General features: G+C 39.2%; 1 protein-coding gene across 1 annotated transcript; it reads right to left on the bottom strand.

The window, feature by feature from the left end:
* Positions 1–319: 319 nt before the first annotated feature.
* On the bottom strand, positions 320–26,824 carry hsd17b4 (hydroxysteroid (17-beta) dehydrogenase 4). The gene is made up of 25 exons (XM_017412304.3): positions 26,660–26,824; positions 26,167–26,220; positions 25,298–25,405; positions 24,690–24,749; positions 24,586–24,607; positions 24,359–24,405; positions 23,211–23,295; positions 20,796–20,983; positions 19,181–19,272; positions 18,988–19,012; positions 18,697–18,825; positions 15,098–15,207; positions 8,763–8,875; positions 8,413–8,536; positions 8,149–8,200; positions 6,541–6,612; positions 5,966–6,069; positions 4,844–4,909; positions 4,388–4,457; positions 4,158–4,264; positions 3,632–3,718; positions 3,400–3,495; positions 2,807–2,945; positions 1,631–1,758; positions 320–937 (listed from the first exon to the last, which is right to left on the bottom strand). The coding sequence occupies exons 1-25, from the start codon at positions 26,709–26,711 to the stop codon at positions 848–850; spliced, it is 2,220 nt and encodes a 739-aa protein (XP_017267793.1). The 5' UTR covers positions 26,712–26,824; the 3' UTR covers positions 320–847.
* Between the last annotated feature and the right edge of the window lie 321 nt (positions 26,825–27,145).

Genomic DNA, 27,145 nt, shown 5'->3' with positions numbered 1-27,145 from the left:
AGTCTCATTCGTCCAGTTTAATCAAACTTACTTGCTTTAAACAGAAGCAGATTTCTGTTCTCCTGTCCAATAAAAATGATAAAAAAAAGCTCAATTTGTTTGTCAGACCAAAGATGATTTAATAAAAGAAGGTTCAAACCTTTTCTGTCCACCAGATCAGACTGTTCCTCTTTGTTTTTCTTATAATTCAATAAATACTTTAAACAGGAGCTAAAACATTTTAGAAAGTAAATTCTTTTACAGACGCTTCATGTTTAAGATTTAAAAAATAAAAAAGATGTTACAACACCTGAACATCACTCTGGCTCTGAAAACAACAAACAAACCGGTCTTTTAATTTATTATTTTATTAAAATGGTAATCATGGTACAGTTGCACAAAATTCATTTAAATCATTTTCAGTGATTACAGAAACATATCGATGAAACAGACTGGTTAAGTAGTTACTAAAACATAACAGATCAGCCAATTAAGGCAGAGATTAGAAACTAGTTCAGTTATCGTCTCTTACTTCGTTCAGGACAAATTATTATTTAAAAACCTGTGGTTAGTCAAACCTTTGAAATGTCTAAAGTAGTGGTTTTTCTGACGCAGACAGACAACTATGTGACAAAAATGACTCCTTTCATCTTCTATCTGAGACTCTTTGGAGTCTTTTGTCGACAGCGGAGCTGAATTTATGAGAGAAGATTCAACCTTGAAGTGTTGCTCATCTCGGTGGGTGACTGTTACGAACGTCCCACGAGAGGCAGAGCGCATCGCTGCGCGCGGATCAGACGGCGAGAAGTAGGGCAGGGTTGGTACGGCGGTGAGTTCCTGGAGCCCTCCGATTGGCTGGCAGAGGAGCTCACAGCTTGGCGTGATCCTTCAGGATGACCTCCAGTTTCTGACTCAGCATGATGTTACCTTTAGCCTTCAGCTTCCCACTAAAGAATGCCTAATTAAAACAAAGACACACGAGTCACTTTTCTTCCCCAGTAACACACACAGAGGTTGGTTGATACAAAAAGTGAAACAGGTGGAGGGGGGGACTGAGGTTCCAGGTGGTCTCAGAGCAGCTAGTCCTGAGCCGATCCCTTTACTGCATTAACTAAACCTCTGATGGCGTTCTTTGTTGTCTTCAGCTGAAAATCAATCACAGGACAGGGTTGTGATGACCCAGGACGACAGTTAGCGGCTTCCATTTCAACTCCATCAACTAATCTCCCCCCAGCTGCTCCTTTCATCATCAGAGACTGGAAAAGAGGGATCTTCAGCACCCAGACTGTCTTACTAAAGAGCACACACACGGGTCTCAGATCAATACCAGGCACTCCTGGAAGCATATAAATTCTGCACAGTGATGGCCACTCCCACTGACAGATGGGACGCTACAGACATAACAAGTAGAGCCGATTGATTATCTGCGCCGAGTGCTTTTCTGAGCTCGCTCCGGGATCGCCGCTTCTATATTTTATCCGACGCCGCGAGATCAAGGAAGGACATTACGGCTCGAAGGGGTGCCTCCCTGTCGTCAGAATGTACAGGAAGTGATTTCGCATCAAGATGGCGGGACTCTAAATATTCCTTCGCAAGCAGCTTCAGTTGAAAGCTTGAAAGGCAACCGTGAAGCCAGCGGCGGTGTGTTTACCTTCTGAGGCATGAGTTTCCCCGTCACCACGTCCATGAAGTCTTCGTCCGACACAGTGAAGGTCAGATCCACCTTCCCGCTGTACGGCCCTTTGTGCAGAGAACCGCTGCCGTTCTTCAGATCAATGGCTGCAGGAAAACGGCAGGAGATGGGAGGAAAAAAAGGGGCGACAGAAGATGAAATTATTCATAAACGCAGAAAAAAGCTCCACTTTCCTCCATCAAGGCTTCCTGGACTCAGTCCCTACAAGTCAGAGGTTTGGTTTTATCAGGAAAAAACCTAAATCAACTCAACTTCAGTGCTGAATACAGTTTATAATGCAACAGTTTGCAGAATAATAACACTGAAATGCCTAATTATCTCTACTAATTCAAAGGTTTTTTTCTGTAAAAACCCAATCCTGAGAGTTCTAAGCCGACCCAGAAAGGCCCATCCGGCTCTGACTGCTCAGATCCAGTGACCTCAGACACAACTGATCATTCTGCTTCATCTCTGCTGAACTTTGAAATGCAGTAAAAGCAGCTAATTGGTTGCCAAATTAGCCTTTTAGCCCCCTGGGTGCAGGAGGAGTCCTGAACCGGGTTTTCCAGGAAATTACAACCTCTAACGTGACATTAAGACGACCTAAAAATGGCTGCTGAACCAGGATTAAAAAGAGGCTGCAAAAACAATTCAACATTAAATCTGATCTTTCAACCTTAAAGTTCTGATTTTAAAAAAGCTTCTGAAACCCGAGGGTTTAATTAAAAGCTTGGAAAGTTCTCTCAAACACTATTTTTTAGCATTTGGTAAAACTAGAAACAAAATAAAAATGAAGAAAAGTTAAACCTTCAGCTTTAACTACAAATTATTGACTCAACTGTATTTTTTTTTTTTGGCTCATGTTGAGCAGATTAGTCACACGGGTCTTTAAAGAGTCTGAAAATCAGACAAACTTACTTTTTTTAATGACCATTTTATTAAAATCTGACCTCACTGAGGGTCTTTTAGTCTCTTTCACAGAATAAATGTTAGGAGGAGCAAAAAGGTTTGTTCTGCTTTTATCACAAGGTTTTTTTCTCCCATTCTCAGTATCCCAGCAGCACGTTTAAAAACACAATAAAAACGGTTAAAGGTGAACTATTTTCTGAAGTCATGCTGCTAAAACAAATTCCTGTGCGTTAATCGTGAACTCACTCCACTGTGCGGCCTTCTCGCCATCCTTTGTGATCTCCCAGCTGAACACGCCGTTCACCTTCTTCACCAACTCCGAGCCCAAGTCTTTGATTCGACGCCCGATCTCTGCGAACACCAGCTCGCTCTGAAGACCTCCTCCCTGCAGCCGAGGAGAAACGATGTAATCCCCCTCACTAACTAACTAACCAACCGAGAATGGGCAGCAGCTGAAAGAAGCTCACAGATTTAAGCGATCTGGATTTAGAACACAGGAAAGAGACGTTTTTCATATTTTAAAGAACACCAAATCATGCAACCATGAATGAGCAGTATCAGATGGTACGACAGATGTGGGTTCATCTGGATTCTAGAGCATTTAAATCTGTCATTTTCACAAAGATGTGAAAAAGTAGTTCCATTTGCAGACAATATAACCGATGGGAAGTCTGCTGACTGAATCAAATTGTCACCAACACGTATCCTTGAGGAACTACACGACTGACGAGGTGTGTTGAGGAGGAAACATTTCCCATTTTAACAGAATAATCTGTTAAACAACAACCAGTGAAGGCCAGTACGTTACCAAAAGAAAAAAACCTTTTCCATGTTCATACCTGGGGAACTTTGTGGAGAACTTCTGGAGAAGCTTCCGATGCAGGATGTAAATCCACGTAGGCCCCAGACAGAGCGACGTCCCCCGTCTCTTTCACCTGCGTGGAAGAAACGAGATCTGATCCGTACGACACGTGGAAATAAAGAAACAAACACTTCGGATCCCAGCGGGCAGCTCAGACTGCAGATCCACAGTGATGGCTGTAATCCTAGCTGCTCCTAAATGAGCCTCACTTTGCACTGGACGTGGATTCTGTTGCCCTCCTTCCACATCTCAGTCTGCAGCGACTGACCCGGTAACACCGGCTTTGCAAAGCGGACCTGAACAAGAACAAGAACGGGTTATTTTAGAACATTTAACTTGGCACAGGTTTGTATTTTTGTTGTTGTTGTTGTTGATTTTACGGTCTTAGATGTTGCTCATTTTTGTTTTGTGTAAAAAGATGAATTCTTCAGATCCTCACACAGACGGATTTGTTTTAAATAGTTGGCTTCAACCTGATCATCAGTTTATGTTTCTGTGTTTTATACACTGAGATAAAATGCCTCATTAGCTTGCTTGTTCCACCCCATTTCCTCAGAAATTTCAAAATTAGTAGACAAAAATATAACAGTTTTCATAAGAAAGCTGAAATGCCGCCTTAGAGCAGCTTATTTGTGACAGAAAACAGGAGGAAACAGTTTGTAGTGAGGTTTAAAACAAACATGTTAAAGTAAATCCGTTCCTGGCTGAGCGGTGAGGCCACGGGGTCAGCTTCACCTTTATGGCCTTGAATCTGGACGGGTCGTTGTTAGCGTAGTGCTTGAGGACGTGTCTCGCAGCGAAGCCGAACGAGCACAAGCCGTGCAGGATGGGAACCTTAAAGGCTGACCAAAGAGCATTTTTAAGTGCAGCACGTTCAAGTATAAATGAGATGAAAACACTTCATTTGACTAAAAGAAAATAACAAATTACAGCCTGTTAGAAGTGATAGATGTGTAGACTCTTACTTCCCATGGCGGCAAAGCTGGGGTCTATATGAAGAGGGTTCCAGTCTCCGCTCAGACGATACAAGGCGGCCTGTAACCGCAGGGGAGCCGACATTGTTTAGACTTATATCTAATTCATAAAGGCCTGAACTTCTCCTACTCAGACGTGTGATAAAATTAACAGATCACAGAAACACCTAAAATAAGAACGTCTTTGAAGTGATACAGCTGCAGCCGTTTAAAACTGCTTTGGGGATTTAGCCTCTTATTCCCCTCGCTGACACTTTCTGCAGCATCATCCGGTCTCCTTCTCTTCTGCTACATGTTCACATTTTGTCTCAAACTTTAGGATTATTTCAGAGAGGGAAATAAAATAAAATAATTTAAAAAAAACCAAACAATATGTTCTATTTCCACCCTTACGCCACAACTTCAGCTGATTTATTCTGCATCAAAAACCCACACGGAGAGACTCACTTGGTCTCTCGTGGTGGATTCAATCACCACAGCATCTGGTGCGCGCTTAGGAGGCGGCAGAGGAGCCTGGGGGAAATTAAAACAAGACAAAAAAAGTTAAATATTATGCAGCATTTACAAAATGCTACAAATGGCTTGTGTGTAAAATGTAAATAAAAACTGAACGTAAATTGTCTAAACTTCTTTATTTAATGTGAAGTACAGAAAAACATGACAAATGTTGAAACTGACAAGGGCTTTGGAAAAAATATTAACCATTTTTAATTTAATAAGGTGGTAAACAGGCCACTTTAACACCTTTTAGGCGTTTGGAAACTTAAAAGGTTTCTCTTGCTCGATTTCAGGTGTTTGAGGAGTCTTTTCCATATTTCCTGTTTCATAAAGTTCCAACTAATTTTAGAGGTCGAGACTCCAGGCAGCTCTGTTGGAACATTTGGTTTGGTTTTGACTCGATGTAACAAGATCTTGTTGTGTCAAAAGTCAAAAAGCCCGAAGGAACGTACAGTAACTTCGTCAAACCTCCCTTAACACGGCCAAGTGCTCCTCCACCTGCGAGGCCAGCAGGAGGTAAACCTGAGAACCTCAGAATGTTAAAAATAATCCATCTTCCTTTAAAGAATACTCTAAATATTTACACCATGCTGGTCGTTTTGGGGAGAGGAAGTAAGCTTTTATTTTTCAGGACGTAGGCGAGGTTTCACCTAGAGTTTGTGTAAACCAACGCAGAATAAAATCTGCTACATCAGATTTTGCTCTTCTCCAGTGCCTTTTTTTTTTTTTACTCTGGTACTTTGCTTTTAAAATGACTTTGGTAAATGTAGAACAAGGTGAGCTTTAGGAAACAAAGCTGGCGTCACGGAACCACAGCAGGTGTGGAAAACTACTCAGCAGGGCTGACGTAGAGAGCTACAAATAAAAAAAAAAAAATCTGTGTCAGGAATTTTCCATTTTAGGTCCTGAGGCCGGCTGGTCGCACAGACCGTCTGTCATTACATCATTTTTTTGTACCAAAACCAATATTCCAGTAATTAATGTTTTTGGCTGCAGAAGCTTATTTTGCGTACATCACAATGACAACTTTTTACCATTAGTGTTAATTCAGACATAAAAAAACAAACGTACTTTGGCCTTATCGGAGTTTCTCTTTCCTCCAAAGCCTCCGGCTCCGACCACAAACACCGTGAACTGGTTATAACACACCAGCTCGTCGCCGCTGTAGGTCTTCCCTGGAACACAAAGCAAATGCTGCAGTTATGGAAATCTGTAATCAAGAGTTGGATCAACTAATCAGATTGTTTTACATAATTAAGTCAAACCAAACTAATATTTATACTGCGATCGTTCCCCCTTCACCCTGATCTGACAGGTTTAGTGCGAGCGAAGTTCAGGAAATTCCTATAAACTAGTAGAAAACTTCAGGTCCCACATTATTTTGGTTGCAGTTGGATTAATTATAGATCAAAGTGGTTCGAATAGCATCCATTTCTGTGGGATTATCAAACAAAATACGAGTCGTTCATAGTCCATTATTTCAGTCCCTGCAGACACAATCTTCAAATTGCTTTTCATCAATTCAGCCTGGGAGGCAACTCTCTCGGGGGGGAGCACATTAAACTGATGAAAACAAATGAATATGGAATAAATACTGTGTCCTGTATGATGAAATCTGTGCTCTCTAAAGAGGCGAAGACACTCACCTTCAAAAATGAGGACTGCTCCGGATCCTTTGTCCAACACGTCTACGACGCTGCGCTCAGTGGTAAGGGTACCTGAACATTGATTTTACCACAGTTTCATTAAAGACACACACACACACACACACTTCCAGAAATCTTTTCACTTCTTGTTGTACATATTTTGGCCAGACTGTTGCAAAATTACTCAATGACAGAAGTGGATTGTTGTCATCTCAAAAAAAACAAACAAACAACAACAAAAAAAAAACCTTTAATACGGTTTTACAAACCTTTACATAGCAGTCGATATTTCTACATGGATATTTACATAGACTTATGTTTATTAGCAAGTTCAAATAGCAGCAGCAGCTAGCTGTAGCAGGAATATCAAAACATTTTTAACTATATAATGTGAAATAGTTAGTTTAAAATAAACAAAAACTCACTGTCTAGTGCAAATTAATGTTATTACCAAGGCCAACCAGGTTAAACAGCCTACAGTTTGTTTGGTTTTTAACCATTTTATGGTTACTCACTACATCCTAAAGCAGAGGTCCGTCAGGTCCAATTTGTTCAACTTCTGGTATAAAATGGCCGACTGAAGAATGTCATGGCTCATCTTCAATCTAACAAACTGGGTCAAACGTTTTGAGCCAATATTTGATCAAAATAACCCAACCTATGACCCAACAGCTTTAACCCAGAGTTATTAAAATAACCCAGCAGTTTTTAGTGTGTATACAACAGGTAAGATTATTTGTTCATAACCTTCTTAAAGTCTAAAATATCTGAAAGGTTTCTTTAGTCCCTTTGGGAATTTAAAATTCTGATACGTGTCACAGCACGCTTAAAGCTTTGTTTGAAATACAAAAACAAAGCTACAAGTTTAAAACTTTTTTTTATAAGTTCCTACAAGTTGTTACCAGAAATTCCTGAAATAATATATTAAAAAAAAGGCACCAAGTGTTGTCCAATAACCTCCTGGGTTCTAAACAAACTGTTGGCAAATGACGACTCAAATATAACGTTTTTGAGGTGGCACCTGCATTTGTTCAGCACCTCCCAAAGTTGATCAATAAAACTGACATCTGGAAAACCTGGAGGCCCAGTCAACTTGGGCATCTAGTCTCCTTTAAACCATTCTTTAACCCTTTTTGCAGTACGGCAGGGTGCCTGCTGAAAAAGCCTTTAACATCAGGGACACCTCACCGTTACTAACAAGGCTTAATGACGAGGTAACATCCACAGGATCGCCACCCAAAGTGTCACCCTGCCCCTGCTGGCTTCCTTTCTACTGTAGTAAGCAACATCGCTCAACAGCTTGCAGACCTGGGAGACCGGCCAAACGGATAATGTAAAAGAAAATGTTAAATAATCAGAACTTCCTTCCACTGCTCAACGGGCCATTGTGGATGATTTTGTGCTCATTGTAAGCACTTTAAGGGTAGAAACAAAGTAGAACAGATGACTTGCCAACACATAAAGCAACAAAATGATTCACTTTGCATTCTGACCCATTAAAAAAAAAAAAAAAAAAAAAAGGACAAGCTGACCTTTATTTCATCTATAATGTGAAGCTTATATTAAACCCTTACATACAATAAGCAGTGTAATATCAGGGGGAAATACCTGAAGTTGGCAGAGGTTTGTAAAGCTCCAGATACTGCTCTCCATGCAAAACCTGGCACAAAAAACAAGACAACAGCTACGATATATCCTCTCAACAGTCATACGGCCTCATTAGAATGAATAATGGAGGTACTATTAGTATTAATATTGTGTGCAAGATTGATGAAATACTTCAAACGATCCAAATTTTGAAACAACAATTACAAAAGTCATACACACTCACACACAAAGCAGACGTTTTAGATAACATGGCGGTTTCCTAACCTGTGTGTAGTCTAGATCAATTCCAGGGATTGAGATCAGCTCTCCACCCATTACGGCTAAATGTGCAGGAATGACCCCGAATGTTGGGAGGCAGCTGAAATCCGGATGGCCCTCATACAGGAACCTACATTAATACAGGAGCGTTAGTGAACTGTGAAACAGCACGCGCACAGATGAAGCGAAGCGCCAAGGAAAAAAAATAAATAAAATAACAGCACAGATGGCCACGCAGGCATGTGAGTCAGTGTTTGTTCTCCGTGCAGGTCAGTGTACGAAGTAATGAGCGGAGCGGGATTTGGATTCGAATTCGAGGAAGTTGCCAGCTAACACAGACACGTGAAGACGCCCACCTAAGATGGTCCGGGTCTTTGGTGGACATGCCGACCCCCAGAGCGTAGAGGATACACTGGACGTGGTCGTAAGTGAACACACCTGGTGGCATCTTATGCTCCATAGCCACAGTCTGGGAGAAGAAAAGGCCGAAACAAAAAAGAGAAAATTGGAAATTAAAAGTGGTGTTTTTCAAAGCTTGATAAAAGACTAGATAAAAACACTTACAGTTTGGGTGAATTTATTAAACCAACAGACACTATTGTTACTTTGCTTTTTAAAGCTAAAAATGATAAACCAAAGTCAAGCATTTCTTTTCTTACTAGAGACGTCTTTTAAAAAAAAACTGCTTTCAGTGGCAAACACTCAGAACACAGCCCTCATACCTCATTAAAATGCAATTAAAACAAATTACTGTGGGTTTAGAGCAAATTTCCCTCTTTTGCTGCCATCCTTCCACTGCAATTAAACAGGAAAGACGTGTCGAGAGGAACATAAAGACTAAATTCTGCAGTAAAGATACCATTACACTGGGAGACTTCCACCCCGTGTATCCAACTGTAAACAATGTAGATTTTGCCGTGAGCCGCTTATATTAAAAGGTTTAACATCAGGTATGAAATATTTACAACCTGCACCCGACACCTGACTACTGCTTTAAAAAGATGTTCCAACTCTGAAATAGTTTTAAAGACAGATTAATGGAAAGCAAATTTTAAAAAGCCAAAAATATGTGTTCCAGGAAGGAAGATGGCCACCAAAATGTTCTCATCCTAAAGCTGACACGGTCATGGATTTGGTCCATGCTGGGATTTTCAGCAGACCTGAAAGTGATCTTGGAAAGTTAGGATTTTTAATACATAAATAAATACATCAGCAGTTCAGAAAAGCACTCCAGGGTCAGAGCAGGCGAGCTTTCTGAGCCATCAGCACAATTTGAAAAACAGGCCTTTAATTTTGACAAGCAGCCGGCGCGGGAGAGCCAGGAACTGAGCGAAGCTGGATTCGTGTTAACGGGCTGGCTGAAACCGGGCGGGAGCTCCTGAACAGAACAATAATTAACTGTTAACGACACAGTGTCACAGATGCCTTTCAGAGATCAATAAGGTGAAGCGTTTTGCTGAAGTGTAAAAGTTTTACATCGGTCATCAGTCTCGGTATTTAATCTTTTCTGTTGGAAAAGCTTTAACTTTTCATTACGACTCCTAAAAATAAACTGCACTAAAATAAAATAAAAACATACGAATGCGATTTTTGGTGCCAAAACAATTAAAAAAAATAATCCTACAGTCCTTTCAGCTGGTTCTTTATACTGACCCAACAAAGACAGAACAGGAAAATCACCTGAGAGACAACAATGCTGTGAATTAGAGCAGTGAATTTCCATCTCTCTCTCTCACACACACACACACACACACACACACACACACACACACACAGATTTAGTCCTTTGAGTCATTCTGCTGCCAGCTCAGTGGCACATCAACCCATTCCTTTCACCTGTCACTCGTTTTAATGGTGATTTTTGTGCCTGACTTTATTAAGAAATTATATTTCAGGACACTGGAAGCTCACTAAAATATCCCTTTTCCAGAAAGAAATGACGAATCAAACATTTGATGTGTTGGCATCAAGTTCTTGAAATTTGCACCTAATCAAAACAATCCAAATGTGATTTCAAGTAATGATTATGAAAACCACTTATGTTACTTTAAATCTCCACAGCTGCAGAAAAGCCCTCGCTGTCCTGTTATAGTGCTAAATAAATGAGAAATGTTAATTATTTTCCTGTCACGATCAGACGCAGTACTACAGAGCACGTTGGAAAGTTGATATGACAAATATCAGTAATAACCTTATAAAGTGGATGATTCAAATAAAGCCGTAAAGGAATTTCAGCAACTCAATTATGCCAATTAGAGTTATTAAATCGGTGAAATTACCTACTAAAAGCAAAGTATAGTGTTATCATTCTCTGTGCCAACATTATAGTCTCAGTGTTCCTGCAGCTGCTGATTTGTCGTACAAATGATCACAGAGCTTCAGTCTGAAACAATCCCTGCTTGGCAGAGTGCTGCGATTCACACTCTGCATAATATCACCTCTCAGCTGGGTAGAAATCACCAGAAAGCCTGGCCTCCGAAGGCCGACTTTTAATCAAAACTGCAATAAAATGCAGATGTGGGAAATGCGGTGCTTTCAGGGCCATTCGCACAATCCTTTGAGTTTTCATGTTATATGTTCTCATTTGTTCACACAGATTAAGGCCTCTACCTTTTGAGAGAATCAGAGGAAAAAGAAAAAAATAGAAATTAGACTAGAAACTAAACAGACTCTTTCTAAGAGGCAGTTCTTGGTACGCGTTTATATCATTGCTTCTCATAAGACTGAAGTCTGACCATCATACATCTTTATTCTGCAACTCACTTGCAGAGAAATCACAAAAATTCAGTTAAATATCTCTTTCCTTATCTACGATTCAGCATACAACTTTGTATTTTTAAATTATAATTATAATTTCCTTATTAAACCCAATTAAAAGTTCTGAACTGTTAGAAAAGTAATCAGGTAACTTATCTAACCTTTAAAAAGGCTCCCAGTATTTCTTGGTCAGTTTGCCTGCCTGCCAATTAATACATTTGAGCATTAAATCATTTCTTTCAAATATATAAATCTAGAACTGATTTTACAGGTTTGTATTGCTGCACGCCTTTATTCATTTCCAACATTTATACAGGTTAGTCTCGTTGAAACGGTTGTCACATTTTCAAGAGACCCGTGTTATTATTATTATTGTCAAAATGTCATAAGCTGACATTAAAAACAATTCATTTTCATCACAGACCTGTCTAAAGTGATTAGCCTAATGTTGTTGTAGTTATTGGAGAGTTAACGAGCGTTAGCGGCTTGTTGAGCTGTGGAACACCATCGCACGAAAACACATCTCCAATATTTTAAAGCGCTCCGTTCTGAAAGGGAAACATTTCTAAATAATACAACAGCTTGGAAACTGCAGCCTATAATTATCACGCCGCCTCTTGCGAAACATATAACCCTTGTTACTTCCTCTGTCTCCTTCTTTAAACTCTTAACATAATAAAGCATTTAGCCCCGTTACACAGTTGTGCAGTTGGAGACTGTAAATAAATACAAGCACAGCAGAGGCACAGCATGGATTAACTAAAGTTGCACCACAAGGACAAAGATAAAAATGCGACAGACAGAGTGTGTGTGTGTGTGTGTGTGTGTGTGTGTGTGTGTGTGTGTGTGTGTGTGTGACTACACAGATCTGCAGTTCAGTGAGGACACAGTGGTGATGTTTGTCTTGAGGCTACAGTGTGACTCCGTTCCAAATCCCAAGCAGACAACACTAACACTCAAACACACACTGGAGAGGACACAGAAACCAGAGTGTACATCGTTTTAAAAACCGTTTCATGGCATCTCTGAACCAAGACAGCCGAGTGCTGTCGATGCCTCACTGCGTATAAAATGACGATTTCTTACACGGACATTAAAAACGTCGCATTTTAGTTCTAGTAAATGTTTCCCGCAGCCTCCGCGATGCGCTGAACATTAGACGTCAATTAGTTTGGGCTCTTTAACGTTAACGATATGACGACAATTGTTGAACAATTCCCAAAGATTTACTGGATTTCCACACAGCAAGAAGAATAGAGGTTATTCATTTGAGTTGTTTCACTCAGAAATGTGAACTGACAATTGCATAATACCAGGAAGCTTAATAAAATATAATATTGCTGCTGTCTTTGTGGATGATCATTTCATGTGGTGTGATTTTACTGGTGGCACAATGTTTTATTGAAGCGACTGAGCAATATGCGAGCTGTCATCAGTTCGCTCTGTTTTTCAGAGACGGGAAGCGCAGCAAAGTGGAGGAACACCTACCGAGCGAGTCGCCGCTGCTGCTCTCCCGTGTGCCAGCATCTTTTGTGCGCCACATTTTAAAAAAAGCTAATGTGAGCAGGCACTTGTCTGGGGTGTCGGGTTTCTGTATTTACAGGAGACATCAAAGGTCCTCTGCATGTCGTTGGAGCTGCGCTAAGGAGGTTATCGCCGTCCCCGACTTAATACTGCGCAGGGTTGTTAAAGATTCATGAGACGCTATGTTTGAAACAGCCGGAGAGTTTACAGCTGTGCACTTTCAGAAGTTATACTTCCTGTTGTCTGCGTTCCCGCTGGCCGAACAGCGAGGCCTGAACACATCCAGAATGCAGGAAAAATAGGAGGCGAACGCCAGTGTTGCTGCAGAGAAATACACCACCCCGCACTTTTAGTGACTCATAAAACATGATTCAAGTAAACCAAGTTTGTCCAAGTTGCTGTGTGCTGGTTTTTCCCGTGTCCTTAAACTGAAGAGGAATAAATGAAGAATGACTTTGGAGGGGATAAGTAACAGTGAAGCCATTTTTTAAACATGTTTTGTAGTCTTGAAATGTTCCAGATATTTTGTGGAACGCAAGCATGCAAAATTAAAAAGTTACAATATCCACTGGAGACCTCTTGCCGAGTAGCAGCTCCTCCGAATACGACCTTGTAAGATCATACTTGAAGTTATTACACAAGTACTGTTCTGGTGATCTGTATGCAGTTTTCCTTGTGCTCATGAAACTGCATATACGCATGTTCAAATATCTGCAGCATGCATACAAAAAGTCACCAATATGGAACAATAATTTCTACAGTATGTTTATGTGAACCATTTCGAGCTGCCACTCCAGAAAATGTTATTTCTTTCTCAGTCAGACAACTGAGGATGTCTGGATCAGATAAGACCACCTTTAGTTTCGACTGAAGCATGTATTCACCATCTCATCTCCCCATCTTTCTGACAAGCTTCTGTACGCTCGCAACATTAATTTTAATCCACACCTGCAATGACATCTCTCCGAGGTCCTTTTCAGCACCCCCCGCCCAAAAAAACATTCTCAATGGGGCCGAGGTCTGTGGTTGCCAACTCAAGTGTGAAAATCAGGCCTCATGCTTTCTGAACAACTCCTTTTCAATTTCAGCTTGATGATTCCTGACACTGTCATATTGGAATGTGTCTGTCAGATCAGGGAAGTTGAAACTTTTTGATGCTAATAATATTTATTATGTAATATCACCTCAATATACGCATATTCAGGTAGTCAGCTGACCTAATTTCTTTTGGGGGCACATAATAATAGATCTAGACATGAGCAGCCTGAACAACTGCATCATCATACTGTTTACAATTACAGGTGTTTCCATCAATGTATATATTAATGTTTTAAACTGATTTTACAATGTGGAATTAACACGTTACATGCAGTTTGTTTAGACCGATTTTATTACAGGGATACCTTAGATGTTCTGCAGTGAGGTTCTGTGGAAAGCTTATGAACTAATAATATCTTACCTGATGCAGATAGCCCTTTGAAGGATCTTAGTTTGAAGGTATGGAGATTAAATCTGACCACATTGGTCTTAGCCGTGCTTAAACTCTATTAACTTGTCAAAGTGGGTTGTTGCCCTTTTAAAAACAATTCCAATCTCAAAAACTTCATAGTGGTTCATGCAAACACTATTTTATAAACCTTTACACCACGATCAATTTTACATTGAACAGATATTTAGATACAACTGTGGTTATTTGCAAACACAATCAGCAGCAGCTTGCTGTAGTACTTCTGATGCAGCTTAGAGAATAACCCAAAACCTGCTAGAATTAAAAATGTAATGCAATACCAACTGATGTAAAAGTTCATAAAATGGTGGACAACTAGATTTTTTTGAGATTTGAGATGTTTTAGGATGGCAACAGGCTGGTCTCAGCCCTGTTCAGACTAGCCGTTGGCTCATAAATCTGGCCAGAATTTCACTCCAAACAGTTTCTCCAAATTGATGTCATTCAAAAAGCCATCTTGAACAGCTAAGATATTAACTGTTCAAACCTCTCTAAAGAACCCCCACTTAAAAAGATCTGAACTACCCCTTTAAAGATCAGAGGTAAAATAAGAAGGGAGATGGAGATGCACACTAGAAAAATAAGAACTCGAGGCCTTAAAAAGGTTTGCGACTTTCATTTTGAGTTACTAGATGTCACTACATGCAACACAGCTGATCTTTAACCTGAAGAACTGAGCAGCAGAAATCATCAGGTTAAAACTTAGTTTTTTCCAGCAGCTAATGTAAATGTTTTCCAAAAGCTTACTATTTGCCACAAACATATTTCCTCACAATGACAAGTAGAGCAGGGATAGTGAAAATAACCCTAAAGACTTCGAACACGTCGAGAGCTTCGTACAAACAGCCTGTCAGTTGACGTTAAAGAAAAAAAAAAAACAGCAGTTGTTGTGTTTCTACTCACAGGATTCATCTTCGATTCTGACGCTGCAGAGGTTGGAGCTGCTGTTAGATTTGCACCGGCTTCTCCGTCCTCCACTCGAGACAGCACATTTATAACAAACCCCATGGACTCTGCACAAAGACGAAGGGAAGTACAACAGAACACATGAAATGGTTCTCTGCGTACCGTCACACATCAGGTATCTTTGAAATGCAGGAGAGCAGACATTTTTGTGAAACTATACAAAAATCCCCACCCCTCAACACTTTAATTTACTTCAAAACCATCCATTATGCATGGTTTAATTAATTGTGTTAGACAGCTATAATTATCCTGGTAATTATCTGCAACCTAACTTTTTTTTTTGCCATCTAGTACAACATGGAAATTTATCATCTTAGACATAAAATGATAATTAGCTCCTATGTTTAGCTAGCAGTGAACAACAAGTATGACTATATATGTTATAATTCAGCTGCAAATAATCTAACTTTATAGCCTAGTCTTCTCAATTAGCTCTTGCTAATAAATCAAGTAAACATATCCCTCTGAGGGAGTAACAGCCAAACATATTTAATATTAACTAATGACCTGAGTGCATGTCTCTCATTAAAGACTAATTGTTGTGATTAAATTGCATGGTCTGATATTAGACCGAAACAATTAGCTAAGCTTTAGTAACCATTCTTGCTGTGATTAAAGTGACTCAAATCAAACTGCAATCACACCAAAACCCTTTCATGAGTCATCAAGTATGTGGAAGGTTTCATCTGAAACCAAAGCAGCAAACAGAGTCAAATACATGTCGCGTTTTACTGATGGAGGAGTTTTATTGGGAAAATTATTAACTCGTGCAACTAAAATTACTCAAAACCCTACATATGGATTTAAGAACTTTTACTCCATTTGATTTAATTAAATTTAAATGTGTCAAATTTAATTAAGCGGATAAAGATGCATTATGAAAAACAAAACAAAAGTACAACTAGTTCTCTATTTAAAAGGCCAGTTGTTCCATACGTAAAGCACAGAGTCCTCAGTATGTTTTCTGAAATGAGTCTAAATATATCAGCTGCAGAAGCAGATTTAAATACCTACGCATGAACAAAAGAAACCAGTTGAGGGATCCGAGAAGCAGAATCTGAGTCAGATCGAGAAGACCGCAGCTCCTCATTATCATCAATCAGAGGCAAGCGCTTACCGAACAGAGGCAGCAACAAGTCTCCGCATTAAGCTACAAATGAGGGAGGGGAACAACAAAGTCATGCTAATGAGACCAGCAAGCGCCCCGTGGGGAAAGCCACCCCCGTTCAGTCAACGTTTACATCGCCACCCTCCCTCCCAACTTCCATCTGAGAGTACAGAGGGCAGAGGAGGTGGAGAGACATAATAATCAACGCTCGCAGCCCTCTCGTTTGCGTCAGAACTTCGGGGAACGTTCCGCTTTTGTTCGACATCATGTTCACCCTCGGCTTCTCTCCAGCTCATTTGCTTGATTTTGAACACGGTTTGAGCCGCACTCTTAGCAGTTTCCAAATTTCCTGCAGTTATAGGTAAGGTGATCATAAAAAGCACTCGACGTCTTATTTTAAAAAGGGCATTTCTTTGCTACGCAGCTTACTCAAAAGGTGATTCCAAAACAACAACAACAAAACAGTTAATGAATCCAGAGTTTATTTTACTTACAGTAAATTACATTTTCTAGCTCTTTATAAACTGTCAGGAATGCTGGAATTTGGATTTAGAAAGAAAATGCTGACTTTAGTTAGAATCATGTCAACAATTCAATGTATTTTGTTTTCCCCAAAGAGAAGTTGAAGATTTTTTTTAATTTACATGCAGCGATTTTATAAAAGGCCTTCCAGACAAGATTTGTGGGAGCTATGTATAGATATTTTGCACTTCATATTCAGTACTTTTGTTTTATTCTCACTCATACACCGATGAGTGGAGGTTCAGAGTTTTGCCCAGAGATTCGTTGTCTGGAGATTCAACCGCTGATTCTCTGATTGGAAAACAACCTCACTGCTGCTGGGTCGAAGCCATCTCCAGCTCTCCTCTCCTCCATATTTCTTATGAAGTTTATGACCAAAAATAAATAAATAACAAAAAAAAAAATACTCAGAAACACAGGACAATCGTGCACACAGACATATACTGCTAAGGTCGATTTAGAGTCGCCGGTTAACGCCAGCAAACGGAAAACTCAAGCATTCAGTGGAAAAACTCAACGCAGAAAGTCCCCGGGTGAAATCCAAATCTGAGACCCTGCTCACAGTGCAGCAGTGCTTTATTGTCCAAAAAACGGTTTGTAATATATTTGTTAAAGTTATACAACCACCTGAAACCAGCCTTCGACTAGATTAAAGCTCATCCCTCTTTCACAGGCTTCAAAGATTTCCGTGCTCTTTATTACTTCTCGGCTCGATGTTTGTGATTCTTTGCATGTCGGTGCAGCAGTTTCCTCATTGTCAGTGAAACAAAAAAAAACCTGGCCGCTCGTTTTCTAACAGGAACAAGGAAGTCTGATCAAATACCTCTTTTTTTTTGTTGTTTTTTAAACAGCTTGTTGTTAAGCTCCTTAATGGACTGGCTTACCTAAAGTTTTGCATCATCATGAGTCAGCAGATGAAACAGAGTAGAAATAAAGTCTAATACCTCCTTGGGGACAATAAAGTATCTTCCTCTCCAATTTGGTCCACGTTACAGCACTGAGGTTTAAAAAGCACACTCTGCTGTTCTAACGTGAGGCACAAAAAACGAAGGTGATTGCTTCTTTTCAGGTGGCAGCTTCTCATGTCTGGAGCTGCCTTCATAACTCTTATTAAAATAAAGTAGGACTCAAACTTGCAAATGCTTCTTTTCGAAGCTTGATTTGAGTACAGCTTTCAAAACTTCAAATTCCAACTTATAACACTTTTATTCATTATGTTTTGCATAAATGCTACAATCATGCACTTTTCATTTTATTCATATTAGAGTATGAACTTTTATGGGTTGATGTTTTGATTGCACAGAACTGTTTTGGTTGAGTTGTTGATTTAAGAGAAAAATTTCACAATTCAATGATTGATTGAGATAAATAAAAGATTTGTAGCTTTTGCTGAATTTCAAAGATTACTAGTAAAAGGCCATTCGTGGGGAACCTGAACTCAATGACACAACCTGTAGATTTTCTGTTTGAACTCCCTTTTTTAAAAAACAATTTTTTTATATTTCTTTTTCAAAGATTGTAGAGTTAGAGAAGTAAACAAGACAAGCACTGTCAATGTCTAAAATATTGATAAAAACCTCTTTTCCCAACATGACAAACTTCTTGCTTTATAGAACCCAGTTTCTTTCCCCTAATACCAAAACTCAGATGGTGTCGCTACGTATTCTGTATAAGCTAACAATGTATGAGTACTTGTAAGCAATGAATAAATGAATGGCTACTAAAAACAAAGCATGAAATGATTCATAATTTAAATCGTACATTGTGTGTCTCAGTCTTCTAAATACAGAAAATATAGGCTTGAAAACTACTAAATGGCATGGGGTTTACCTGTAGGAGTGGATACGTTACCGGTAAATGTAAACGTGCACCAAAGAGAACATGACTGTGGCTTTGTTTCACTGACCTTGTACATTCGAAGGTTTGACAGAGTTTGTGAAGTCACAGATTTTGTCCCACTGGTCTCGAACAGCCTCGGGAGTCATCGGTTTGTTCTTCTGTCTCACAATGCTGCCCTGAGTACGCTCCCAGCGCACTGCGCACATGGACACACACACACACACAAAATAAAGAGGGGGTGGGAGGGTCAGCGCTCGGTGAAAATCCCACACATACAGTACGAAGGAGCCGGGGGCTGGCTGATGAATATTACAAAACACAGACAGACGTTTCCATGGGAAAGCCACATTGTACTCACATTTAGCGATCCAGCCTGCACCAACCTGAAAGGAGACGGAACGTAAAGACGGGCAACCACACACCGACGTTAAAGAAGGACGGCTATTTGATAAAAACCGAACGCGTGTCGATTTTTTTGTTTTTATTGTTGACAATAATAACGTACAAAGTTAGGAGTAAAATCAGGAGGAAGCTGTCATTTCCCTGCTTACCTCAAATAGTCCTCCATTCTCTTGGCATTGTTCATGACAGAGCCAGACGACCAAAGGAGAAACATACTCAGGCTTCAGGGACGCCACAAGGTCTAAACAAAAACAGACATATGGTATGTTTTTATTGCACTGCACCATCATTCTTCCTGCGCTACAATGAAAAGACTTCCATGACTTCATTGGTGCATTATTAAAATGACTTGTTCCATGAATATTTTCAAAATGTGTAATATAAACAAGTATTTGTACTCCTGATTCAGAGCCAACACAGAATACAAGCTGCTGTTAATTCTCGAATCATTTTTAAACACAACCAGCCAGGAAAATAAATAAATAAATAAATAAAAATCTCCATTTTAAATTTTTGTGTGAAGAGTGTCTGCTGGTTAAGTAATGCACATGATAAAATGACTGTGACACTTATCAAAAATAGATTTGATCACTTCACAGCAGATATTAAAGGCCACATATCTGCCTGAGTGCTTAATCTGATGTGAAAAATTGAGCTCTGAAAGCATCCTGAAGTATTCGGAACAAAATCTGGGTGTCTTTGGACGAAAAACCTTCACAGCTGATCGAAAAGAGGAAGAGCCAAAAATAACTAACTAATGAATTGTCATTAAACTTAAAACAAATGCTGGAATAAAGTCAGAAAAGTATTAAAGCAACAATTTTTTTTAATCCCTCTTTAAATCATTAAATATTTATCTCCACACACCACATGAGAGCTTAAAATATCTGTACCCTGGTGGTAAGAAAAAAAGCCATTCTGCTTCACTGCATTCTCCCCTTTTTTCCCCTTCTTCTTTTAGCATGATGAGTTTTGTTCTTTGTCTTTCAGAAAAGTCTGAGTCAGTGAACACGAACATATGGAACCAAGTCATTTACCAAGGTGAGGCCATCCTGTGACAGTTGGCACAGCACAGCGTGACAGATGCTCCTGCAGACAGGCACGGCATGGAAACAAAACCATTCCTCTAGTTTGTCACTTAATTCCCCCCCTATCAACAGAGCTGTAGTCACTGAGCATGAACCACTAACATTTGCAAAACACCGGGTTTGGTAGCTGGCCCAGTCTTTATTAGATCAAAACACAGGAGGCAAGACGAGAGAGAGAGAGAGAGAAAAAAAGAAGAAATCCACTTTTTAACCTCACTGAAAAGCTGTCTAAGTTTGGGTTTCATGTAACACAAATATATCCTTTGTATGAGCTGCTCTGAGCTTTATTTTATATTGATCACTGTGCGTATCCAATGCTTTAAACTTTAACATACAAAATGTATGTTAACATTTCTGTGAACATTTGGAAGTGCAGCCAGAACCTTCAGTGAAATAAAAAGGCTAAAACTGCCTGCCTAAATTTTTTAAACTAGTCAGAGGGTGCAAGATGTTATCATGGCAAAGAAAACACAGCCGATGAATATTAGATGTCAAGTTCACGAGTCAACTGTAAATTTTGCAAATGAACACTTTGTGTGCATTCAACTTGCAGATGTTCTAAAAAGAGCGCATTTGGAGTCCATTTATCCGTTTTAGCCGGACCAAATAAATGTGCACCTGAGAGAAAACGAAACTCCCGCACGGCAAAACGGACCAACTTTCTCTGTCGGCTTACCTGGCGGCATGACCGTTTCTGTGAGGCGTGACCCAGCAACGGGAGCGATGGTGTTGCAGTGAATGTTGTGCTTCTGCCCCTCGACTGCCAAGGAGTTAGCCAGCCCGAGCAGGCCCAGCTTGGCCGAGCTGTAGTTGGCCTGGCCGAAGTTTCCGTAGATGCCTGCAGCTGAAGCAGTCATGATGATTCTGGCCACAGAAAACCAAAGCCAACACAGTCGGCATTAATGCAAAGTGACAGGCATCACTACAGAGTCAAAAGGAGGCTGTGACATCCCACACACAGTCTCACAGAGAAGTACACACTTGTCATGCCCGTGCAGACACACACTGATGTGCATATTTAGACATTTAATCACATAATGAACACCTATCAACTCTTGCCACTGCTTTACACATACAGAGCACAGTGGGTTTATTCAAACTGCAGCCTTATGCAATCCTAGTGTAGGAAGAAGAAAATGTTTGCACATCAAAGGCACAGGCTGGCAGTGAAGTACACAAATCTCAGGCAGAAGTAATAAGGTTAAGCATCAATGCCACATTAACTGCAGGAGTCATCTGCAAATCGCCATCTCACTGGTCATAAGGAAGCGGTGATCCATAACACAGCAGCGCTCACACGGTGCTCAGAACACCAAGGGACCGGCGATGACAAATCGTTTTTCACGTCAATAACTTCTTGCGCACTAAAGTTGTGAAGTTGTTTATCTCGAGGAATTTACAGCCCATCAAGTTTTACCACGCAGACACATCTCTTAGAGTTTTTTACAGAGAACAGCACGACAGAACGTTGCATCAAGGACCCGCGACAGACAACAAATATCTTCAAAGATTTCTAAACACTGAGACCAGGAGAGCTGGGTCAATGACATGTCGCCTCTTTATTTTGTTATTATTATTCTTCTGATATGGTGTTTTCTTTCAAATGCACCATAAATCTTTCTTTGGGGTGACTGCACACAAAGATTGAATTTCAAGAGTGTGCATGAGTAATGCTAAATATATATACACACACACACACACACACACACACACACACATCCAACAAAATCTAAAAGAATTATTTTCCATCTCTGTTAAAAAACAAAGTATACAGTTATGTATTCAAATGTTGATTTATTAAAATATTTATTATACCTAATAAGAAGCTACTCCTGAGTTGACAATTTTCTGCATAATGTTGTTTATAACTGTTAGAATTTTTTAATTTAAAGTAGAGCACTTATAAAGAGGAACTTATCAAAATTAATTCAGGAGCAAAGAAAGCTTTATGTGACCTCGTTATAAGAATTATAACTCGAAACATACAAATGTAAATAAACGTCTTACTGCAGAATATACTTTTATTATTAAAGTATAAAAACGGGTGTAATTAATGCCATTAATTGTCGTTCAGTACCACAAAATGTTATTAGATGCACAAGTGAAGCCAAAATGTTCTGTAAATGAGAGGCCAGTTAAGTGCAGTTAAATAAATACCAAAACATTTGATGCCTGAGATGTCTTCATTTATCTTACATAAGTAAACGGCGTCTTAAAAATAAGATCAATATAAAGTGCATTTACTTTATCATCACTGCCGCGTCAATTTCCACAAGATTTCTCACCTTACAGCAAAACACTTTCAACTTAAGACAGATCAAGCTTAAACACTACAGAACAAAGATAAAAAAATTGTATATTTGTGACTAACATTCTTATCGAATTCAGACTGAAGCACCAAAGTTAGAAAAATGTCAAGCAGGCAGATGAAACAGTCCGGAGGCTCTGCGTGCATCTTCACACAGATCTGCGACATGCTTCAGGAGGAAACCAATTACCGTTTTTGCTAACGTTTAAATTTCCATCACAGAGGACAAAATTCCTCAGCTGTGATTAACTCGCTTGTTTCCAAGCAGATTCAGACTCGGAAGCTTTTCCAAGAAACAATAAAACGTAAAAACCTTTCAGTCAAAAGATGAGTTGTTGGTCTCAGACTTACCAAACACTGACTTTCAGGTTATTATTCTGTTCAGAACATTTTAAATGTTCAGGTTCAAAAACCTGTAATTAACTGCTTCAAACATCCTCTGTAAACATGATAAAAATGGACGTCATTTTATTATTTCCTATATATACACTATTTGAAATATATCATCAATATATAATTGATAAATTAGATAATTATTCTTTCATTGCTTATGCAAGAGTATATGCACAAACTGGGGAGATGGAGGAAGTTAGTTTATCTGTCAGTGCAAGGAGGGCTCTGAGGAAAAAGGTTGGGAATCACTGCTTCACCTGATATCTACATCAGTCTACTTTAAACCTATAAATGCTAGGCTATAACAAGATGACATAAGAGTTTAAAGAGCACATTTTGTTAGATTCATTTTTTTTAAATGCAATGTTAGTTGTTGTTAGCTGTACCTACCTGCCAAACTTTTGTTTTCTCATGTGGTTCCAAGCAGCTCGAGTCACCATAAAAGAGCCTCTCAAGTGAATTCTGTGAATGAGGTCTGGAAATGACAATAAATATTAACAACTTGTTTTTACTGTATGTACAGATGCAGATAAATCTGTTGGTATCCTTTAAGCTGACTGATACAATGCTACATTTCTGAGTGATTCAGGTAAAAGCAACTGTCTAATTTATATCTGGATGCCTTTAGAATTTGATAGAATAAACCAAAAAAAAAAAAAAAAAAGTGAAAAATGATTTGTTGTTTATTTCACAAAAATATGCTAAAATAGACAGATTAATCTTTGCATTGTAGTCATGTTTTAAGTTAAGTGTTTGACCTTAATTAGTATCACAGCCTTCAAGTAAGGTTTTCCATCAACCATTCAATCTATTTAAAAAGGAACAAACAGCCACCGGGTAGTTTGGTATTGTTGTGTCTGAGGAGCTTAGAAAGAAGATTACAGATATCCATGTTAAAATGTAAAGGCTACAAGACCATCTCCAAGCAGCTTCATGTTCCTCTGACCACAGCTGCCAAGATTATTAAAAACTGTTAGGTTCATGGGTCTGTAGCCAACCTCCCAGGATGTGGACGTAAGAGGGAATGCAGCCCCAGGTTGATCAGTTCAGTGGATGGTAGAAAAAGAGCCGAGAAAACTATCTAAAACTATTCAAACCAAACTCAAAAGGTCAAGGTATGTCACTTTCTGATCCTATAATCGGTGACATTTTGACTCATAATGGACCCCATGGAAAAAGTCCCAGGAGGGAAACACTACTGACAGAGAAACAAAAAAATAGGAATTCACCCAAATGCATGTTAACAACCCCCCAAAGCTTCTGGGACTGATGAGACAAAATTTGAGCTTTTGGCTCCAGTCACATAATGCGATTTTTATTATTATTATTATTATTATTATTGTGAAAGGGTACCAACCAATTTATCTGTCTGTAAAGTATATACAAAGCTACAGGTAAAATAATAAATTAAAAAAAAAAAAAAACACTTATTTTTACTTGTATCTATAGCATGGAGATGAGAAAGATAATCTTTGACCAACCCATAGATAGTTTGACTTAATGTGAGAAAAGTGAATGTAACAAAGTAGATTATTCACCCCAGTCCAAATCGCTGGTCCTGGGAAAGGATCGGTCACGAAGTATCCTGGACAAATAAAAAAAAAAAGACAGAAATTTTTTTATTTTTTTGTCTGCAAGGTCAAATTTAAGGTAACCTCTGACACAATCACAGTGACTCACTCCACTCCGTCTCTCTAAGAGCAGATGTTGTAACAACATAATGTACTTATTACCGAAGAAATTGAATTGCTATGAAATAACTTACCCAGCATTGTTTACAACAATATCTGAAAGAAAAAAAATATTGTAAATCACCACATATAACCACAAGTGATGACTACAAATTTTTCATTCATTAAGTGTACACACCAATTCTTCCAAATGAATCCAGAGCTGTTTGGATCAGCTTTTCTCCATCTTCTACAGAATCTGTATGTGCAAAAATTATAAAATAAAAACCTCACTGCATGAAAGGCCATCTAAACTTGGAGGACTGTAGAACCTGATCGAACAGCATGCAAGTTAGTTTTACAAAAATCTATCAGTGAGGGAGAGAGGCGCATGACCAACTTGTATCGCATACAACAAAAACTTTCATTGCAATTCTTAAATTTTTATCTTTTTAAAAGTGATAGTGTGGGCCGTAACATTTTTATTGATTGCTTTGAGTCGTTTGCTGTATAGTGAATAAAAAATAAATAAAAAATTCCTCCAAACAAAATTGATACATTCAAGTTTACAAGAAAAACACACTGACCAAAGCCTTGTTTTATTCTTTAAAATATGATGTTTTTTTTCCCCACATATATATAAGAAACACAAACATGAAGGAGAGAATAGAAGGTTCGTTTCTCTTCACCACTCACTAACAGATTCATCAGACTGAAAGAAATCAATACTGGTTTTTAGTCTGCCATTGGATAAACTGACAAGACTGGAGAAAAAAAAAAAAAAAGAGAGAAGTCCAAATTTCTCACCGTAGTTTGCCACAGCTTTGCCTCCCTTTGCTCTTATCTCTTGCACCACCTTATCAGCAGCTGCAGAACTCCTTCCACCTCCTGCTGTATCTACCCCGAGGTCATTCACTTTATTGCAAAAAGATGACAAAGATTACAAACAACTGAATAAATTATGCAACTCTCAGATTAGCCTGAGAGAAAATTGAAGCAATGCTGATATCTGTTAAAAGTTAAGGAGGCACCAGTCGAAGCAGTAATGGCAAACTGGCGCATGTCTAGTATAAGACATAATCACTGCTGTTGCAGTCACTGCAAAAACACACACATCTCTAATACATTTTGAAGTATAATTTATCTCTTATGCCACACCTGCACACACACAAATTTTGAGACAGCTTGTCGGACTTCTCCAGCTGAGTTAACACAAGTCCAGAAACTCCTGTCGCCGTGTCTAGTGTGACTTGAACATGTTGTTGAGAAGTTAAAAAATAAATAAATAAAACACACATCAGCACCTCTTCCAGTACTGGTCTGTAATAGGTAATATATGTAGTCCCCGCGTCAATCAAAGCAGGACACCTTTGACTCGTCAGTGCTTGCTTTAACAGGACGTCCTGCACGAATTTAGCTTTCACGCCACACATGGTTATCACTGCTGTTGCTTTTAGGGACATGCTGTGAATAATATCAAACTATGGTTAAAAATATATGAATATTAAGATTACTAAAAAGACTTTAGAACTGGCAAAACACAAAAATAGAACCATGGGTGAAATTTTCCACCTTTGCATTAGACTAAAAGAATGATTAAAACTACACAGAGCTTACTTTTATGCAACAAACTATGGTTTACATTTTATTTGTTTTTTTTAAATATTATAATTTACCAACAACAGAGGCTCCTCTTGCAGCGAAAGCCAGTGCATAATCTCTGCCAAGCCCTGTGGAACAAAATACAGGAGAATAAACTTTTTTTAGATTAAAACATTAAAAACAGCAGCCACTGTTGTGTTTTTCCTGTGTGCCCTTTCACACACATTTCAGCTTAGAGACACGATCGTTGCTTTAAAGAGAACAACAATCTTTTACTAGTTAAAATAACACAAACTACATTAGTTAATCAGTCATAACAAGGGTTTCCTGCTGCTGTTTAGTCGTGCAGGTCTGTTGACTGTGATAGCAATCAGCAAAATATCTAAATTAACAAACAGGAATAAGCTAGAGAATTGTGGAAGAAATAATCGATCGGTGCACACGCAGCTTTTGTAACTTTTCTTACTAATCACCATTAAAAAAACAAGAAACTTAGCAACGTTAGCATCTTGAAGCTAACGTCATGTTAGCTAACTGCACTGACCGGACGGTAAACTTTAAGGTTACCTCCTCCAGCGCCAGTAACGAGCACGACTCTCCCCTCGAACAACAGAGACATATCTGTAAGATGTTTCGGGGTAACACAGACACAGTGACAACACCGGCAGCACTGAAAGTGACAGCAGCGACCGAGGGCGAAGTCCTACAAGTTTTATTTCCGCATTTATCTTCGTACCGACCAATCAGAGACCGGGATTTGGTGACGCTCCTCCCCCTACCCCCTCCTCCGCTGGGCTCTCAGTCTGCGCACTTTGAACTGAACTCAGGCTTTTAAAGTTGTCTGTGCCTGTCAAATCTGCGAGTCTTATCTTGACTTTATTGTAACCGCTTTAATCATTTAGCTAGTAAGCGAGATCACTGTTGTCTTGCTAGAAAATCAACAAAACCAAACAGCTGTCCAAAAGACATTTGCACTGGACCAGGGATCTGCAGCCTTTACGATAAAAAGACCTTATCCTACTAAATGACATGTGTCCAGAACCACAAAGTCTA

Source organism: Kryptolebias marmoratus, linkage group LG1 (genome assembly GCF_001649575.2).
Source record: "Kryptolebias marmoratus isolate JLee-2015 linkage group LG1, ASM164957v2, whole genome shotgun sequence".
NCBI classification, from domain to species: domain Eukaryota; kingdom Metazoa; phylum Chordata; class Actinopteri; order Cyprinodontiformes; family Rivulidae; genus Kryptolebias; species Kryptolebias marmoratus.
This window is presented reverse-complemented; position numbering and strand designations above follow the sequence as displayed.

Coding starts and splice junctions, on each gene's coding strand:
- hsd17b4 (XM_017412304.3), bottom strand. CDS start 26,711: ATGTCTCTGTTGTTCGAGGGGAGAGTCGTGCTCGTTACTGGCGCTGGA. Junction 25,406..26,166: donor AAGAGGAGCCTCTGTTGTTG/GTAAATTATAAT, acceptor TTTGCAATAAAG/TGAATGACCTCGGGGTAGAT. Junction 24,406..24,585: donor ATTGTTGTAAACAATGCTGG/GTAAGTTATTTC, acceptor TTATTTGTCCAG/GATACTTCGTGACCGATCCT.